This window comes from Ips typographus, linkage group LG1 (assembly GCF_016097725.1).
Source record: "Ips typographus isolate SLU linkage group LG1, UJ_Ityp_2.0, whole genome shotgun sequence".
NCBI lineage: Eukaryota > Metazoa > Arthropoda > Insecta > Coleoptera > Curculionidae > Ips > Ips typographus.
In genome coordinates, this window is record NC_138422.1 from 9,284,799 (window position 1) to 9,305,825 (window position 21,027).

The 21,027-nt window shown below is 33.3% G+C and overlaps 1 protein-coding gene, 1 long non-coding RNA gene and 1 other non-coding gene across 3 annotated transcripts; 2 read left to right on the forward strand and 1 right to left on the reverse strand.

Moving 5' to 3' along the window:
* Positions 1 to 663: 663 nt before the first annotated feature.
* LOC145733945 (uncharacterized) lies at positions 664 to 9,450 on the forward strand. The gene is made up of 3 exons (XR_014179310.1): positions 664 to 1,744; positions 8,850 to 9,010; positions 9,074 to 9,450. It is a non-coding gene; the product is annotated as an uncharacterized LOC145733945 (long non-coding RNA).
* A 1,570-nt stretch (positions 9,451 to 11,020) lies between these two features.
* On the forward strand, positions 11,021 to 20,359 carry tous (testes of unusual size). The gene is made up of 18 exons (XM_081980289.1): positions 11,021 to 11,280; positions 11,331 to 11,607; positions 12,377 to 12,642; positions 12,776 to 12,909; positions 12,963 to 13,114; positions 13,173 to 13,341; positions 13,395 to 13,717; positions 13,905 to 14,125; positions 14,184 to 14,355; positions 15,949 to 16,266; positions 16,322 to 16,464; positions 16,513 to 16,654; positions 16,714 to 16,894; positions 16,948 to 17,171; positions 17,229 to 17,516; positions 19,702 to 19,830; positions 19,884 to 20,123; positions 20,178 to 20,359. The coding sequence occupies exons 1-18, from the start codon at positions 11,060 to 11,062 to the stop codon at positions 20,268 to 20,270; spliced, it is 3,693 nt and encodes a 1,230-aa protein (XP_081836415.1). The 5' UTR covers positions 11,021 to 11,059; the 3' UTR covers positions 20,271 to 20,359.
* Positions 20,360 to 20,812: 453 nt separating this feature from the next.
* Positions 20,813 to 20,931, reverse strand: LOC145740537 (5S ribosomal RNA). The gene has a single exon (XR_014181474.1). It is a non-coding gene; the product is annotated as a 5S ribosomal RNA (ribosomal RNA).
* Between the last annotated feature and the right edge of the window lie 96 nt (positions 20,932 to 21,027).

A 21,027-nucleotide genomic window follows, 5' to 3' on the forward strand; every position in this document is an offset into this window, starting at 1 on the left:
TTACAAATTATGGGTCCAGTTGAACATTATCTTATTTTTAAACTTAATTGCAATTTTTTGTATAACAGACTTACGAGGCATATAGACAAATCAAAATGTATTCCATTTTAACTTAACATTTTTGGTAAATAAATTGATTGTGTTAAAACAACATTCTTCCAATATGGAGATGATTATTACCAACAAAATTCTGGAATGGCAATGGGTTATATTGATCATTACCGAATGGATATATTGAGAAAACATCATCAATATATCTCCACCAGATTGTTGGTTTATAATTAAAATTATTAATGTTATTTTCTTCGAAATGTTCCATAAAAATATTACTTAATATTGTCTCCAATATTTTGTCTCCAATATTAAGTAATATTTTTATGGAACATTTCGAAGAAAATAACATTAATAATTTTAATTATAAACCAACAATCTGGTGGAGATATATTGATGATGTTTTCTCAATATATCCATTCGGTAATGACCATCTCAAACAATTTCTAACTCACATAAACTCAATAGAACCCACAATCAAATTTACAACAGAAACTGAACAAAATAACGAACTTCCATTCTTAGACATTCTAATCAAAAAAGACATAAACAAATTTGAAACAAAAGTAAGAGAAAACCAACCCACACAAATAGATATTTAAACTACAAATCGAATCATCCAATAATGGTAAAAAAAGGTATCGTAAAAAGTTTATTTGATAGAGCCAAAATTATTTGCAATAATGAACAATTTAATAAAGAAAAATTATTCATTAAAAATGTTCTAAAAGAAAATGACTATCCTGAAACATTTATTAATAAATGTTTTAGGGATTTAGAACATCCAAAACAATCTGGAAATCAAAATCAAATTTTACCTTTTACTAACCTTTTTATTCCTTACATTCCAGGTATTTCTGACAAAATCAAACGAATAGCTAAAAAATATAACATCAGAACAATATTTAGAACTCAAAACACATTAAGATCACACTTAACTAAAACAAAACCTCACAATGAAAATGAATCTACAAGAAACGTAATATATAAAATTCCTTGCGAATGCAATCAATTTTATATTGGTGAAACCCTCAGACCTTTAAAAAAACGTATTAAGAAACACCAAAATTATTTAAGAACTGGAGACTTTCACAAATCTAATATATGCCAACACGCGTTTGGTAATGATCATAGAGTCAAATGGAATGAATGTAGTATCATAGACAAAGAAAGTTTTTCAAAAAGACGTAAAATAAAAGAAAGTGCATATATTAGATTAAACCATGACTCCTGTGTTGCTACATCCTCTATTAATATTGACCAAACTTGGTTAAATATTCTAGAGGAGGAGATAACACTTGGTCATATCAAACGAAACTGAAATTTCTTATAATTTTGTTTTCATTATAAAACCCACCTTTCACTACAACAATAGATAACCTTTCCTATTGGAATGACAAAAGTCAAAATTTATGTCAATTTTTATTGACAAAACCCTTCTCGGAGTTCCAAATTGAACATTATCAGGTTTAATATTTATTAAGTTGTTGTTTTCTGTGTTCTGCCGTTGTGTTCTTTTTTAGATTCTCTGAGGACGAGTTTAGGTAACAAGACCGTGCCTAAGTCAGTGGTCTTGTGTTGGGACGACTAGGTTAATGTTATTTTCAACTTAGTTGAAAATACTGGGAAATTCCATTTTCCCAACAAACCTTTTTTGTGTGAGACAGAAGACCCAATAAACAAAGAAAAAATGGTAAATAAATATTGTCAAATATTTTTAATTTTTAACTAAAATATGTGCACTGTCGATTTTAAGCTGAGTTTAAACGAAGTTTAAAAGTGTGGTTTAGACTATGATTTTTTCATCTTTATTGTCAGACAGTCTGACCCTCTTAACTTGAACTTGGTTTAAAGCTATGCAAAATCCCCTAAGGCTATTGTGGTCTAATCAAGATGACGAATTTAGGTTAAACCCGATATTGTGTTTAAAATGTCAAAGGTTTGGTCAAAAGTAAGAATCTGATCAACAGTTAACTTAATCTTAAATAAAATAATTTAATGAAATTAAAACTTACTAGGCTCAAAGATTTATTTTCTGTAGTATTTTATAAATTTTACTTCATGTAAATTTTAGCTTTTATTTAAAACCGTTACCGATTTATAGAATTCAATTAAAGAACCTGGCATTGTCCTGTTAGCTCCATCTTTGCTTAATAGTACCTTTCAGGTTAAATTTTGGTAAGGATTTGTTAAAAATTGTACAAAATGTCCACTTTTGGCTTTAAAAATGGTTTAAATAAAGACTTACTTACCTCTTGTCTTAATTATGATATTAAGTTACTTATTTACTATTTTTTTTCACATTAGGCAAATTCCTGTCGCTTGGAAATAAATTTTATCTGTCCCATATTCACCTTTGAAGTTAATTTGTAATTTTTTAAGAAAAAGGTTTGTTGGGCACTTTAAGTAAACAAGATAATTAAAATTTTGTAGAAAACAAAAATAAAATATATTTAAAACAGTTGGCCTTGGTATTATAACTTTTTTGGGTCACTCTGTATATATGAAAATTAGTTCTGAAAATGCGCAATTTAAACCAGAAATGGACGGATCCGAGTGATTTTTCGAAAAATAAACTTCTAATTTTTATTTGTCTATAAGCTAAAGGTATTAAAAATAAATAAAATAATTAGGATTAAACTTCTTTCAATTGTATGGAAGGTGCGTGCATAATGTTAGCGCTCTTGTGGAATGTTTGTTGCTTTTTTGCCTCATTTACTGTTTTAAACTACTCAAAGTACGTGTGAATCAAACTGTTGAACTACATAGATTTTCTTTGAAGTCACTGAAATGATCGAAGGCAGACGAGACAGAGTCCTATTATAGTGTGGGGCCTAAATGCCTTTATGATTTATTCATTAGATTAGGGAGCACCCAGCGCCACTTATCGTTTCAATTATTAATAGATACGCATACATATTTTATTCACATGCAGTGCGACAGAATTGTGTTGGTGTACTTGATACCAACAATTTAAAACATTTTTATTGAGATTGACTGATGCATTTGTCGTTATTCTTTTGATAATTGGTATCGCTTTACTACTATGAAATATTTTAACCTTTCTACTTGATTCATATTAACTTTGATAGTCTGGGTTCCACCATATGTGGCTATCTATAAAATGTAAATTTTGAAGGAGGCACAATAGTCGATTTTATCTAACGAACAGATTTCTGCGCAAAGCAAGTTTACATAAAATTATATTTATTACATAAAACAGAAGTTTCTAGAAGTGTTTCATTTCAGTTCAAGTAAAATATGTAAACATACTGGAAATTTGACAGTTTCACCACAAGAGATGTCCCAAGGTAATTTTCTCCACGAAGAATTTAAGAAAATATGTCTTCTTCGTTCAATTCTTGATAAATGATTGCATTTTACCCCAACTAAAACATGAAATCTGAAGCATTGTCTTGGACAATGGAATTTTAGACAAAGAATGATCTTGGAACTTACCTCATAACTTCAGAAAGCGAAAAAAATGTCAGTTTTTCAGACTCTAACTTTCTCTCTCCTTTTCCACGTGGAAAAACTTAAAAATTACATTCAAATCAAGGTTGTCAAAACCAAAACTGTTGAAAAACGTCGAAAACCATAAGAAGCTTTTAATTCGTGTGGTTGGAAAAACGTGAAACACTTTGACAAACTGAATCATAACTGAATTAGCTATAACGTTTAATGACAGACTTATAGTCCAAAACTGTAAATTGTCAAATAATCGCGTCTCTGATGAATCACACGCCGCAAATTGTATTTCAAAACTCTGTAAAGTTAAATTTAGCAGATGCGACGTTAAATGACAGTTTAAAACGTTAAATTTTACATTTATGACACATTTTATCTTCGACACCTTGTATATTAATAAAGCTATTTAAAAAATATTGACTACAAAGTACAAACTTTTGTGAAGTAATAATTAATCGCTATTGCTTGAAAGCTCTTAACTTTTCCACATTTTTCAGTCTCTAAACAATGCGATGTTATTTCATTACTTTCCCAAGTAATGCGGTAATAAATTTTCATTTTATGCCTACGACAATCTTTGTCTAAGCATTAGCGTTCAACGTGTTTAAACAAAAACTTTTAAAACTCCATTACTTTAGGTTATTAGTTTGACTAATAATAACTTGTTCGCGCTCCTCAAGAATCGCGTTTTAGCTTAAGGTGAGACCCCTACAGGAAAGCGAACCAACGGTACCGTCTATGTATGAATGCACTTTATAATGCAAATTTCCATATTCAACAAAGAATCTCGAATGGAATTTGTGAACGGTTAATATCAAGCCTACAACGAAAACTTCATCTATCAACTCGCTGATACTTAAAAGTTGTTAATCCCGGCGTACACACGGGCAATAATAATTAAATATGGCCAAAACCCTAAATTATTTTTTTTATCAAAATAAGCATTATAGAGGCATATGTAACAAAAAAATAGCTTTCTTTTCTTTTCAAATATTAACTCGATTTGTAAAGCCAAAACTAAATTATGAGCCCAATTGAGTGTGTTTTCTGCTATTTTCTGTTAGGTTATTCCAGTTCAACAAATACCAGTATTTTTTCAATTTCCCAGTAAGGCATTGGTTCAATTTAGTGTCTTCAGTGAAAAATTTAGGTCCGTAACTGCCCAAATACAAAAATTTGTTAAAATTATGACAAATATGTTTTTGAGATGAAAAAAATTACGCAAATCTGAAAATATTATTACTTAAACAATTTATAATTTAATAGTAATTTACTGACAATTTACTAAATAGCTATCATAAATCTCAGAAACACGTCCTGTTTTGAAAGCTGTGTTAAACTGTAATTCTTGTAAAAATAATCTAGACCAATTTAAAATAACTGTCATAAATCTCAGAAACAGGTTTTGTATAGATTACTGCAATAACTTTTCTAAAACTTGATTTTTGCAGCTTTTAAAAGTCAGGGACAAAATTACTTGTCAAACCCACTTGGGAAATGAGAATTTTAAGCACATTTTTGAAATCCATTTTAAATTTCCTATTCAAAAACCTGAAAAAAACGCTACAAAATTTGGTACAGTTCACTGAATGTTTCTCACTAGAAAAGCGGTGTCAAATAAGTTTGAACTGACAAAAACACAGTTTGGAAGGACAGTCAGGAACAAAATCGCCTGTAAAACTCATTTAAAGTGAGAAAATGGCTGTTTCAAGCACATTTTTGGAATCCTCATTAAATTTCCTTTCTAATAACCTGAAAAACAATACAAGATTTGGTACAGTCAGGGAGAAAAGCGTTGTCAAAATTTGAACTGCCAGAAACCCAGTATAATACAGGTATAATGTTGTATTTGAAATTTACCAGTAATTTACCGGTCAAATTTTCCTGGTAAAGAAAGGTTCCTGGTAAGGTATCACTAGTAAAAGTTCAAAGGGTAAAACTTAAAACCGTAAAAATATAGGAAAAATAACATTTCCCGGTGATTCAAGAGAACTTTTGTAATAACAGTTTCTTCCTAACCCAAGCTGTCTAATCAAAAAAAAGCAGTTTGGTGCACCCTTTCACTTTTTGCCTTGTAATTCCTTAAGGAGGTCCTGAACGTCAAAAATACTTTAATACAATCTTGTAGAGGATAAAATTTACTACAACTTTCCTTATATACATTTTTTTGTAGCTCCTAAAATAACATGGTTCGTCATTATTGTATTTAGACCACAAAAATTGTAATTTTTTGATAAACTGGTTCCGAAAAATTATGACCAAGTTTTTGAGTTTCTGTCCCACAGTGCGGCGCTCTATAAACCCGAATCGTTGTATAATAATGATCTATTGTGTCTTCAAGTGGCCAACTTCTTATATCAATACGTCTCGAAAATCACGTAGGTACTCTGTCTCATAAAATCCATATGGGTTTGTAAAGCCGAATGTATTATGTATGAATAAACGATTATCGCCGTAGTGGGATTATGATGCTCTAAATTCATGACTTTATATTCATACGTACATTTCCGAAGGAATTGTTAAACTCACGTTGGTTGTAATATGTATGTTACATCACAAAAGAAAATTTTGTCCTACAAATTGAGATTTAAATTGGGCTCAAAACCGCCATAAAGATACAAGAAAAGCCTTAAAGGATTTTTAAGTCAATATTAGTACAGCAGTAAAGTTTCAGTGACTGAAATAACATTTCAATCGACTTGGACTCTTTGATATTTACTTTCAGTCTGCTTTGTTCTCTTTTAGATACCGATGTCAGGAATTTTTACCCTAAATCCAAAAAAAAAAACTTGATGCTTATACAGGGTGTCTCGATATAAATTACTAGTTGCTTAATTTACTTGTTATTGATTTTATTATAAAATTTGTTATGAGTAAAATAGTGGTAATTGTTTCCTTACTTTACTAAATTGAGAGCAGAACAAAATGAAACTGACTTTGAAATGAAAAATATTTGCATTTTAATAATAATTGCTTGTTATAATTGCTACGTACAAATCTTTATTATTGATCCTTTGTGAATCGGTTTCGTCCGGTTAGGCCATCATCAGCACTCAAACAACCAGAGTTGTCCAGGTTGAGGACAGGACCCAAAACTAACAAAGACGCACAAAAACTTCCACACATTAAAACTTAATTTAAAATTTGAAAATTATTTTAAACTTGTAAAATTCTTTAAAATTGGTAAAACTGTTCAATTTATTAAAACTTTTTTAATTAAAAAAAATGACCAATAACGGGCCTTTATTCTTTGTGTTCTTCAAAATTTTTTGATCAAAACAGTTCAGCAAAAAATCAAAATTATTGTGGAATTCATTCAAATTGTTTACAAAAAAAATCAAGACTTTTCGTCACTGGTTACGTAAATAGTTATTTTACAATTCCGTTTAGCAAGTCAAATTTGCAGTCAAAATCCTGATCAAGCTTCTCTCCATCAATAAATGTCCCGTTCTTTGGATTTGCGGTCAAACCCAATTTCCTTTCAGTTTTCTTTTTAGTCACTTTCGGCACATAAAACAAAGTCCCGAACTTTATTTCCCTCTAGGTGACCGTATCTAGGGTGATCCAAGACGATTTTGAGGGCACGTCTATTAGTGTTCCTGAAACACACCCTCGTTCTTGCCCTCTTTTGTTATGGTGTTAAGTTTCTTTCGGAAGTGATTACGTTTGAAGACCGTTTGTGTATCAGTGGCGTTACATATTTTTTTTATGGAATAAGTAGATTAATGGAAAAGGTCAGACTAGGAAGCTAAGAGAATGTTAAATTGACACATTTTATTCTTACTGTACTTATTGTTTCCTTTTGAACTTTGTGCCTCATCGCGACGCCACTGCTTTTTTGACCCTTCCTAAAACGAGTGGGAAATCAAACTATAGTGAATTAACAATCGTATATTGATTTTTTTTATTCTGAAACAACAAGGAAACACCGACATGTTTATATACCAAACTATTTCATTAGCTGTTCGTGGCACGGTTCATCATTTTCTTTTCCTATTATTGTTATGATTGTTATTGTAAAGGGGGACTGTCAAAGCGGACTGGCGGTCTCGGAGATTAGGAGATTAACGGCATGACATTGACAAATAATATTAAACTTAGAAATAACTTATGTGTTTTCACAATGAAACAAACTTGCAGAGTTTGTACGGCTTCAATAATGTTTTGAAAAAAAGCGTACAAATAAATATTTTTTTGTTTTTGGTTAATGAACATGCACGACTACTACCTGCTTTCAACGTCATAATAGGAAAAATATTTATTGTTCACTAGAAATTGTTACAATCATCGTTTGAAAGCACCAACCAACCAATCAAGGGCTTGAACCTTAAATAGATTTCAACATTGTTTGGAATAGAAGAATGTTTATTAGACTCCCTGGTTACACCCATTGAGTGGATTTACCCCCTAATTGTAATCAATGTTAAACCATTCCATGTTTTTCCGAAGATTTCAAGAATCATCTTGATGGGCATTTCTGCTGTCTCGTGCTAACATGTGTGCCCCAAAACCGTGATATCTACAGACTCCTGATATCCCCTGCAGACCATCAAATTCACGTATTAAGTTGAAAAGCGTTTCATCCTTTCTACCTCATAGCTTGCATTCAGTATTTGGCTCTCTTCCCACTTGATGCAAATTGCAGGTGTTCCCTGAGTTGACAGGGTACACTGCACTCCTCAGCTCTGGTTCTGCCTACCATAAACATTCTGGTTTGCTCCATGCCAGGAAGTTCATTCCAGTGTATTTAACAGATCCATTATTTCTCCCTTGGCTCTATACCGTGCCAGAGAACAGGTGGAATCCTTTGCCTTTTTCTTAACCAGAAGATCTGCAATTTTATCTCGTCCGTTGTTTAGAAGTGTTTTTGTCTGGGTATACGTGATAATCTGGATCATCTTATTGTAATAAGACCTCTTAATCATTTCTTGCTTTCAGGCAGTTACTGATGATGTTATTACGGTGTTATAACATTGTTACGTTTGTAAAACCATTGTTACCTTTTCCTTTTGCAATGCAACCCACACCTGTACTTTTGATTGTCTTGATCCCATCTGTATAATAAATGGTTCCTTTCTCACCAAGTATTTTTTCTTCACTCATTCCCTAAATGGGTAAATGAATTCAGATTGATTTCCAATAAACAAAACCTCTCACCATAGGTTGTTTCCTAGTTGACACATAAGCAAGGTTAATAATTTATTGTTAATTCTGCTGTCTGCAAAGCTTCAAAAATACATTTCTATTCTATGAACGCAGACCTGGTTGAATATACATCTTAGCAAAAAAATTTGGCAAAATTAATAAAGTCAACCTTCTTTGGGTTTCAGGACATAAAGGAATTGAGGAATATGAGAAACCCAAGTGGCTTGGGGGATTACACTAGCTCAAACTGAAGTAGAAACACGATAGGACCAAGCTCTGGAAGCAGGGAACAACTGGACAACACTGGATTGACGCACTCTAAGAAGCTTCTTGGAGGTTAAAACCGGTAAAAGGGTAACTAATTTGAAACCTTGAATAAAAGAGCACTCATTCACAGGTTTCTTCTCAGGGCACTGTTGCTTAAGAGGCCACTTTTTAAGCGGATGTAGGTTTAGAAAAACTCGGAGGCTGCAGATCCTGTAGGGATGAGGAAAAAACAGCAATGGTTCGACTAAATCACCGTACTCTAAGGTCACTGATCTCTGGGTACGCCTTCTGTGCAACTAAAAAGTGGAGCAATTGGTGACCAAGTGCAACACACCGGAGATCATCCTGAATGCCCTTGGACATAAGTCTAGGATTCTATTCACCCCCGTACAGCGCTCCCTCTCCATATACTCCTAACTTACTTCTGTTTCCAGTCCCTTCATGGTCCTCGCAGTCTTGGTGATCTGGGGGGGTAGGGAACCTAGTTAAGTTATCTAAATAAAGTGGGTTACCTATGGACTCTTGTAGTTTTCTTTCCTCTGGGCTACCCCAAAAGCCTCAGCCCATATCCTAGACTATAGACTAGATCTGAAAGCCGCAGTGCATTGTCACCCCGAGAGCTACAAATGTACAATCTACAATACCTCCTAGCAAAACAAACATCTCCGATAGTTTTCAAATCTTATGCTTGAAAATCTGTCCAACAGCAGAGTGGAATAAAAGCCATAATCTTAAAGAGTTAAGTAAAATTTTGAGAAAAACATTATCCGCTCTGAAAGTATGACTGAACAATTTCAGTCTGATAGTAAATATTTGAATCCAAATGAAACTTGATTTGTAAGGTTATTTTCTGTTTAGAATCTGGCAGGTGAAATTAAGTTACATAAAAATTTGAAATATAATAAAACGTGTTTTTCTAAAACCGCTACTATTAAAAATAGCATTTTAAGGCTCTAGTGCTTTAAAAAAGCGTTTTGCAAGACTATTGAAAGTAAGCAAATAATTAAATGCTATTTTAAACTATTTTCAAGACTTCTTTGGTAGTATGCCCAACGTGGCCTTTCTTGCAGCTTCATCAATTTGTTCCATTACACTTTCTTCCTTCATTTATGACTAAACTATATTCACAAATTCTTTAATTAAATTTAGGTAAAATATCTTTTTTTTCGTACCATATCATGCTCGTTTTTGAAAATAATAATCAAAAACATCGCAAAATAGCATCGCGTTTTATCTGAGGTGGCCATCTATTGGTGAACCATGCAACCAACACCTGAAGGATTACAGAGTTCAGTCAGTTTCGTATAGTCAATTTTGGTATCAGTGTTGCCATTTCGGTACAATTGTACTGAATTCGGTACAAAAAATCAAATTTGATACAACTTTTAAAAAAACACAGCTAATTCAATACAAAATTGTAAAGTTAAAAATAGAGCTAGATCTCACTCGTTTGAGCGATGTTTGGCAAAGTGAAATTATTTTGCTCTCAATTGCCGAATCAAGAGAGAATTTTGCAAGAAATATTTATTACTTTGCATATAATGCTAAACGACAACATAATTTCAAAGAATTTTTTTTTTCAAAAACTTATTAATTTTACTTAAATTAATTCTTGTGTTGCCCCATGGAAGTGCTGCTGCTGAACAAATATTTTCACTTTTGAATATTATAAATACCAAATATAGAAACAAATTAAATACAAGAATTTTAAACTTTAAAAAATAATACTTGTCTTACATGGGAACCAGACCATAAGTTAATTCGACCATAAAATCGTCATATTGGTTAGATTAGGTTAGGTTAGGTTACTCAGATTACTTTGATAATGAAAATGAAGCAATTATTTTTTTGAACTTTTGCAACATAAACTTGGACTAAGGTTAGGTTACTCAGATTACTTTGATAATGAAAATGAAGCAATTATTTTTTTGAACTTTTGCAACATAAACTTGGACGAATCTTTCAGGATCTGTAAGTGTAAATGTATAGATAGATTCTCTGCTCTGAATTTCCTAAACGTTGTCCTGTCCTGTTAATATGGTAACCAGAGAAACCATCTTATCGACTAAATATGTCAATCAATTCACCAAATACAACCCTTCAACCTATTTCTGAATTATTTTGAAATATGCAAACAATGGCAACCACACTGCCAGTACTTCAGCCTCGAGTTATAGCCGGCTTGGAACCTGGCGTAAAGGGCAACATCAACTTCCTCTCAGACGATGAAGTAGTGTATCCGGTAGGAGCGGTAGTGACCGTTCATCATTTTAACGTAAAAAAGCAAAAGTTTATCAGACTTTCTGGAAAGGGTGAACATTTGACCAATCTTGCAGTCAGCCCTGATAAGTAAGTAATTTATTTCTTCCAGTGACCGTTTACTGACATTTGGTTTGCAGAAAGTTGATAGCAGTGGTAGAATCTACAGACAAATACCCTATAGCCACACTATGGTGCGCAGAAACATACAAGAAGAAACGAACCTTAACTCTTCCTACAGATAAAGAAATCATTACCAACAGATATGTGGCTGTTGACTTTACGTTCAATTCCAAACACATTATTCTTGTAACTGGAGAGCCAGATTGGAGTTTGTACTGCTTCAAATGCGATAAAGGAAGATTGGAAAGTTTTGCCAGGGCTAACAATGTTAACAACACTGGTACAGTAGCACAGGTACTGAAAGATTAAATCAAATATATTTTCAAATTTATTTAAAATTAAGTGTATCTATTTCACTCTTATTTATACAGGGGGAATTCCTAAAATAAGGTATCACCATTAATTTCCATTTTTTTAAGAGAAACCTCACTTTTTGTATTTTTAACGATTTTACTTGATTTTCTAAACATTTATTATACTTTTCAAATGGAGCAAAATGGTCACGACGTTAACAGACCATTTGTCGAACTTTCTTTCAAAAAATGAAAAAGCGAAAAAAAAAGATAACAATCTAAGATATCCAATATCCAATCCAATATCTCAGAAACGCAGAAGTTTAGGGGAATTCTTGAAATATTGAATCAATGTCGAACGATCGAAATCGAGAATATATTTCAATTACGGTATTATTGATAACATTGAGGCGAAATATGTGAATTGATATTACCACAAACTACACAATAACAGGAAAGAGAAAAAGTTTACTTTTATGACACGTTGTCAATGGCGTTTTTGTAACTTTACCACCCATGGTCCAGAGAGACGGACCGTAAAAATGGTAAAAAGCACTAGGAAACTAGAGGGTAAAGTAATATTTGTTTCCACCATGGAAATAATCTTCTTTCAGTCCTTGATTTGTAATTCATTATTTTGCGCACACTACTAATGGTTTAACGCCAAATATCAATATTTTTACATTACTTTGTAAAACCATAAAACCAATCACAGTCCAGAATTACATTTTGCACTTCCTCTCATTCATCTCATCATATTATTTTGTTAGGTTGCGTGTAACCCAAGTGACGCCAACCAATTAGTGGTAATCGGAGATTCAGTACTACGATGTTTGGGCTGTACTGACTTCACATGGAGACAGTTTGGGTACAACAAGTTCGACGTAGTCAAATACACCAGCTGCTGCTGGTTGTCACAGGACAGGCTTTTAGTAGGCAGCAGCAAAGGTAAACTGTTAGTTTTGGAGACTGGAGAAATCCGGGCAGTGTTCAATTGCATGGATCTGCCCATCATCAATATGAAACTGAAAGATGAGTAAGTTTTGCGTTTTGTTGCTTGGTTTGTTTACCGCAATTTTTGTCTTTGCTTGCAACATAAGAACTAAGAAGGGTAGAAAGTGAGTATACGCATAAAGTTGCATCAGAATTTTTGTTAATATTAACAACAGGTTGGATCAAGAGTCTCAAACTAGTCTAAAAACTTCTTTAGCCACTGTTGATTTTGTTGAAGATGAAGATGAAAACTATGAAATTAGATCTATATGCAACTTTGCCAGAGGGTTTGCGTTTGGTTTTATGAATGGTAATTCTGCAACTGTTCAAGCTGACTAGATGTTATAACTTCTTACCTTTTAGGAAGAATTCATCTTTATGAACGCGAAACGCAACAGAAATACCGCAAACGTTATTTATTCCGGATACCAGACAAAAGTGTTTCGAGGGAATACGATGATTCTCCTAAAGAGATAAAAACAGCAGTTCACTGCATTAGAGTTAATCAAGCCCAGGTTATGTCATATGATGAGAAAACACATTTTAACAATAACAAATTTTCGGTTGTTTTAGGATCGTTTGATTGCCACTTGTGACGAAACTCAAATCTACCAAACACCTCTTTGGCTTCAACAGGACGGAGGAAGTGAAATCCTTATGACAGAGTACGGTTACGCACTCCATTTAGGACCAATTGGTAGTATGGCAATTTGTCGATGGAAGCCTATTTGTGTAACTTCAGGTTATACAACCAGTCCATTTACCATCCATCATTCTTAATTGCACGACTTACAGGAGTAAAAGATCGTTCCATTAAAGTATGGAACTACGAGTCGAATGAAATAGAGTTGGTCCAAGATTTTGAAGATGACGTACATTCGGTAGCTTTACATCCCACGGGACTTTATTGTGTAGTAGGATTTTCGGATAAACTGCGTTATATGACCATTACGATCGATGAAATCGTTGTCAAGAGAGAGTTTAACATTCGAAGTTGCAAACTGTCTTCGTTTAGTAGAATGGGACATCTTTTTGCCAGTACCAATGGGAATATTATTAATGTGTATTGCAGCATTAGTTTTGAGTTGATGTATGTTTTAAAGGGACATAACGGCAAGGTTAGTACACTGTTTAACGCACAGTGTGTGCAATATAAGAACTAATGAAACCCTTGTTCATCAGAGTGGTTAACGTATTCAAAATCAGTGCAGATATCGATTTTTAACGGGTTGCTGCTGTTTTGGTTGTGATTCAACAAACTGAACTCTATGATTACTTCATACCAGTTGAATTAAATATTTGTAGATTCAATGCATGTCTTGGAGCAAAGACGATCGACTATTAGCAACGTGCGGCTCTGAAGGTACTGTCTACGTATGGGATGTATGCGAATCGACTCGAATCTCTGAGACTATAATCAAATCCAATCCTTTTACCAGCGTGGCAATCACTCAAAGTGGCAAGGAAACTTACGCGGTGGGATATGATGGCCATATCAGGGAGTTGATCAACTCAAGCATATACAGGTAAGAATATTACTTTCAAGCTGTGAAAATGTGAATTTTTGTTTTAATCAATATTTAGAGATGTGGTACTGCTGCCTTCAACAGCTGGCCTAGACGCTGTAGTACTATCTCAGCTGGATAGTATGATGTTTGTGGCAGGAAATCATGGCACAGTCTACAGCGTAAAATTGCCGTTGCTAGAAAAGGCCGAGTATATCGAGTTTACTATGCAAAGAAGAACTATAACTCAGGTTTGTCTCTTCTTCTAATACATAAGTTGAAATTTGCCTTTTTGTTTGTCCAGAAGTGATGGTTTATTACTAATTATCTTTCATACACAAAATTTCATTGAGTTGCTTGAAAAAAACTGCATTTTGAGGATGGTCCCTTTGTAATAATGTTTAAAGAAACAATAAAAGATAGAGGAATTTCTAAATTCTCTTTTAAAATTAGAAATTTCTAACTCGAGGAAATAGGAATTTTCACTTTAAGTAACTAATGGTATGGGTAGACAATGGGTAAATGCAATTTATCAAAACTAGTGAATAATAAGCATATTATTAAACAGTATTGGCAGAAATGGACTATTTTAATTAAAATCCTAGTATTGTCTTTTATAACATACATCTGTTATCTGTTCTCATACAGTGCGTTTTTTTTAACGCGCAACATAGGATTTCACGTGTTAAATTTTTAAGCCCATGTTAGACCATGTTATTTTGGAACTACAAGTATAAAACTTGACGGGTGGCTATTTCGTACCCTGAATCTTAAGTAAATTTACCAATTCGGCCTAAAAAGTGTTAAAAAACTTGCAAAAAATCATCTTTTTTCGAAAAGGTTTTATCGTTTCATACTCCCTGTATGCATTGTTGTTCTTTGTTGTTTTTGATACTGGCACGGCAGGTAGCAGGTAAAATTTGGCATAGAAAGTAAAACAGGGTGATCATTAACTTTATATCAAGAAAGTAGAACAAAAGAAGTATTTTTATAAGTGAATTGTTCAAATTGACCTCCGTTTGAAGCCAAACAGTATATTCCAAACAATCATAAAATGCCCTTTTGACGTTCAAAAGATGTCGGGTCGTGATGCAGTCAAAATAAGTCACTTTACCTGCTACCTGCCCTGCCAGTATCAAAAACCACAAAGGAACAACAATGCATACAGGGAGTATGAAAGGATAAAATCTTTTCGAAAAAAAATTATTTTTTTCCAGTTTTAAATCAGTTTTTAGACCAAATTGGTAGACTTACTTAAGCTTCAGGGTACTAAAGACACACCCGTCAAGTTTTATACTTGTAGTTCCAAAATAACATGGTCTAACATGGGCTTAAAAATTTAACACGTAAAATCCTATGTTGCGCGTTAAAAAAAACGCACTGTATATTGATTAATCTGTTTCTGTTCTGCCAAAGTCAATGACAAGACAGAAATTTCCTTCAACCTCAAAATTCAAATTGTATACTGGCAACAATACAATCATTGACACTTTTGGAGAAAAGCTTTTGAAAAAGCTTTAATTTCCACAATTTTTATCACTTTAAATCCTTGAAGTCTTATGAAGAGACTAGAAATAGGTCGTTCTGATTAAATATTTTCAAGATTTTCAATCAGTGTTTTCTTAAAGAAGCTGCAAAGTAAATAAAGTTAGATAGAGACACTGAATGACTATACTGATAAAGTATATCTTCCGATTACGAAACTTACGATTTTGAAAAAATTACAAGTTTTTTAGCAGTTTTTAAGCACTTTTCCATGTTAATCTCCTATGTCCAAATTTCTCCTGGATACCTGGTTTGTAAGATAATTAAATATGTATTTATAAAACTATTTTTTTTTGTAGATGTATCTGACTTACGATGATCGATTTTTAATAACCGGAGCTATAGATGGTAGCATCTGTTTCTGGAAACTGGAAAACATCGAAGACAAAGGAGTAATCCTGGATGACCAAACTTCCACCCTGGGAGAAATTTTAATATCCAGAGAAGTACTAGAAGACAAAATGGAACAAATTAAAAATTTACGCCTGAGATTCAAAGAACTGGAAACGGAACACACGTATCAGATGAGGCAAAACGACGCCATGCATTCCCTAAAAATGAAAGACATACACTCCGAATATTGCCATGCCATCGAGGAATTAAAGATTAAAAATGAGGTTGGTGAATGGTATTTTAGTTAAATTAATGTAACTTTGCATTGGGAAAGTTTAGCAACTGGAAGGAGAGCACATTCAAGAGATCAACAACATTAATAATCAAATAGCGAAAATGAAAGTGGATCACGAATTGTTTGTTCAGAATTTGGAGGCCAGTTATAACCAAAAACTAATAGTTGAATACAAGAAGTATATGAGGTACTTAAACAGAATAAGTTTTTTTAACAGTTAGTAATTAGAGTTAAGATTTGAAGAAAAGATGAACAAAGTGCTCAGAGAACAAGAACAACAGTACGAAGGCTTAAAAAAAGCCAAAGCCGAATCAGAAGACTTAATTACAAAAAATTTCCTTGCTGTTGTTAAAGAAAAAGACGACCAAATTGATGAGGTAACGCAAAACATGCGGCGCCTTTGTCACTCATTAAACCTAAACGCTTAATTTTACAGCTGAAGGACAATATAGCCAAGCTCATCAAAGAACACGAATTAATCAAGCAGCAGATTGAAGACGATTGCGACCGTGAAATTTACGAACTAAAAACCTCCCACGAAAAAGACATAAAAGAGGAACAGGATCTTAATGTGCGATTAAGGGGCGAAGCCGCAGTCTTAAAAAAGAAACTACTAAGTAAGTACAGGTATAAACTTTTTGTATAAATGCACATTTTTTGTCTAATTTAGCTAGCCAGAAGGAAGCGGATGACTATAAGCATCAAGTTTATGTGCTGGAAAACGATCATGTTAAATTTAAGTCCATTATTAATGGATTGGAAAAAGACATTATAGACATCAAAAAAGAGATATCTGAAAGGGACAGCACCATTGAAGAAAAAGAAAAAAGAATCTTTCAGTTGAAGAGCAAAAATCAAGAATTGGAGAAGTTTAAATTTATTCTGGATTTCAAGGTTTATGTTCAATTAACCTATAAAACAAACCATCGTACGTAAAGCAAAAAAATCTAGATTAAAGAATTGAAGTCTCAAATTGAGCCTCGTGAGAGGACGATACAAGACCAATCGACTCAAATCAACGAAATGGTTCGGGAACTCGAAAACCTGCAAAAGGTCATCCTCAACTTGGACACTCAAATGGCTGAGGGAAGAGCCAAATTGGCGGCTTCGGTTAACGAAGTTCGTAAAGAAGTGGAAAAGAACAGGATCATGAAAAAGGCTCTGCAAGCCATCCGAATGGATATTCATCATGCTAGCGGCTTTACACAGAATATACCAATGTTACAAAAAGTCGTAAAGGTAAGTGTCGTATTGTCACGTTTAAATAGTGAAGCCCTTTAGGCCCAACAAGTTAAACGAGACGTGCGTTTATTACTTTCAAGAATCAAAGAATAGAATAGAATCAAACCACTTGGTGGAAAACTATAATTTAATAACTAAATAGCAGTTAAAACTAAATGACAAAAAGTGAATCGGAATAAAACCTTATTCCCAACAATAATTCCCAAAAGTAACACTTTAAACAATACCTTTTACATGCACAAAATATTACATTTGTTAAACAATGATTCTGAGAGCTTTTTATTATAATTTAGGAAATGGTTTACTTTTCAATTAATTTACGAACCCGGTGCGGGTTGCAGAATTCGGGACGACTACATCATGGTGTTATGAGGCGGAGTCTCCGACCGTCTCGATTGATTGGCTGACGTAGCCCGTTTCCTCTTTCTGCATAGAAGTAGCGGTGATTTGTCATCGCTAAAAATAGCGATGATGCATTATGTGCATTCTGACTGTAACCTTGCCTAGCGGATTTTATTAATTTGCCATCTCCGAATGTCTGCTTTAATTTAATGAATTTATACTCTTAAAAATAATGTCCATCTTTTAAACTAACGGATTTTTCATTCGTGACAGTCATAACAGTATTATATATAACATAATATTGGCTTGTCAGATGATGGCTATTATTCGGATTCAGGTATAGAAATTTCAAAATTATTCATGAAAAACATTCACTATGTATTTCAGAGAACCAGCGATATGTCAATTGTTGGAAAAAGTTGTTAAAATGCGGTTTTACAGAACCAAGACAATTATTGTTGAAATTTCTTGTGCCTGGTCTAGACCAAACATACTAAAAAATAATTTTAAGGTGCAAATTGAACGAAATAGCGACAGTTTAAAAGGTATTCAGACAGAATAATAATAAAAGTAAACTATCCATACAGCTAAGACAAAACCATGACACACAGAAACAATGCGAAAACCAAACTAAAATAGGATGAGGTAACAAATAAAAAATCAAACGTCAACAATCTATGACGTCAACATTCAAAACCTTTAACTATTTATTACATTCTTACGTCATTCAATTTTTGTTTGATTTTCTACCTATACAGAGTTTTATAAATGTTTCTCAAAGGTTTTATGTTAAGCAAAAGGTGCAGTTCTCTATTATTTAGGCAAAAATGGTTCTGCCACAAGGTGAAAGTTACCCTCAAATATAAAATTTTGGAATATAATGTCTTGGAGATTCACCCAAACCCACCTCTTTTCCAACCTGCATGATAATACCATCATAACTGGCATCAGATTCACCCTGAACATTCATTCTGATGCAGTAAATAAAGAAAATTAAAAAAATGTATATTTGAATAAAAACCTATTTTAGGAATGGATGTCAAGTTATTTTTCCGGTAAATAACTAAACCTATCTGACTTACTTTCTACCTAAAAAAAAAACTTGCCTTACAAACTACTTACACCTAATACTCTTGGCCAAAACAGTCCATAACACTCCGTCAGTTGATCAAACTTCAAACTGTTCCGCTGAGATGGATGCTCTGCTAACTGCAGAGGGCTGCTCCTCGATAACAGCCCGGAGGCCTCCTTGGAGTCCTGGGTTACAAATTCAACCACTTTCTGGAACCGACCCTCTTCAAAATTGGCTTCACTGGACAACGTTTTGGTACAGGAGCTGGTAGCACTTGATATTACTCCCAGTAACTAATAGGATTCGGAAGGAAATAGCTTTCTAAGACCTCCTGATCTTCAATACTGTGATTTTCCTGAAACTCTTAGAAAATTGACTTTCCAGCTCTCATTAAAAGTCTCTCTTGACAATGAACAACCAAAAACCAAATAACAACTTGAACAACTTTTATCCCACCTTCTACCTTCACGTACCACCTTTTTTCACCTCCTTTAAAGTTTATGAAGTAATACTATTAATATACTAATGACTACATATACAACACTACTAAAATTAACTATAGTAATGGAAAACACTTGACATCCTTACAAAAGTTTATCTTTTCTATTAAAAAAAACTTCTTCTGATGGTCGTTTCAATTTTTTTCCTAAAATTTTATATGGTCTTCAAAAATTCCTCTAATCAGCAGATAATATAGTTAGTATCATTAAAATAATCAACACTTTGTTAAAAACAGACCTAATCTGTAATTTTCTTGTAATAACTCAGGAAATGTATCACAAATATAACGCCGACAAAGACTTTGAAGTCAGCCAGGCTGAAGATACGGAAGCCAAAAGCGAATTTTTACGACAAAGAGATTTCTTGGAACGCACTGTGGCCACTCTACACGCTCAAGTAAATTTTGCTAATACTTTTAAGAGGATTTGGTTGAAATTTGCTGTTTTCAGGCCACCAAAAACACCAGTACACTCAGTTACGACAAGGTACGACTTGTAGACGAGAACGCCACATTGCTGGTCGAAACCAATCAATTGAGACGCAACCTACAAGGCGAAATTAATCAGAATAAGAAGCTGAATTCGATTATTGGAATGTCCTATATTTCTCCTAAGGTGGCTCAAAGAAAAGTTAATTTGGCCGTGTCCACAAATGAGGAGATTCATAATAAATACAGGGAAACTATTAATGTAAGGAACGTTTTTTGTTTTGCTTTAAAAGAAAACTAAAATTATTCTTTTCAGAAAAATACTAAAACCATTGAAGCACTAGTTGACGAGAATAACAGATTGTTGAATAAAATAGCTGAACATATGGGATACGAAGCTGAATCTTAAAGTCCGACAAATCACTAATCAGTGATTACTATAAAGGAATTAGCTTTATACATTTATACAGAGAGTATAACTAAAATATGTTGTATGAATATTTTTGTTTCCATTCCTGTTGTAGTGTTAAATAATGGTATATCAGATATGGGGTTAGTAATAGTAAAGTTAAAACTATTTTGCCAGTATAACGTAAAAACAGAGTACCATCAATCCATTATACCACCAAAAAAAATCATCAAAATAATATACTGACCGGATTTAAACCATGGTAAAAAGTGTACTCGTTAAAATTGTCTTTATTGTCTTTACCTTTACGTTGTAGTCTTCTCTGGGGTAGTGTGTAAAGGTCAAGTCTAAGGTAATTTGTGTTTTTCTTCTGTCAGGTTAAGTATTTCCATCAGTTTTCTGGAATTTTATATACAATTTAATAAATTACAAATATGCATAGCAAATATGTATACTAAAGAAAAAAATGTATTTTTACAGGATTATCAATTTGTCATTGACTAGTGTAAATGTAAAAGTAGAATTTATAAATTAAAAAAAAAAGGCAACTACACGTGGTGTTCCCAGGCGGTCACCCATCCAAGTACTAACCACGCCCTACGCTGCTTGACTGCGGTGATCGGACGGGAACCGGTATATCCAGCGTGGTATGGCAGTTGCCTGATAGTAATATAGCAAACCGGAAATAAAAATGTCACTAAAAACTAAAGTATACAGAATGTCCCAAAAGAATAGTAAATAAAGCATACCGCCACCA

Excerpts from the sequence above, each read along its gene's own strand:
- tous (XM_081980289.1), top strand. The coding sequence starts at position 11,060 with ATGCAAACAATGGCAACCACACTGCCAGTACTTCAGCCTCGAGTTATA. Across the intron at positions 16,895-16,947 it reads CTTAAAAAAGAAACTACTAA|CTAGCCAGAAGGAAGCGGAT; the intron begins GTAAGTACAGGT and ends TGTCTAATTTAG. Across the intron at positions 19,831-19,883 it reads TGGCCACTCTACACGCTCAA|GCCACCAAAAACACCAGTAC; the intron begins GTAAATTTTGCT and ends TGCTGTTTTCAG.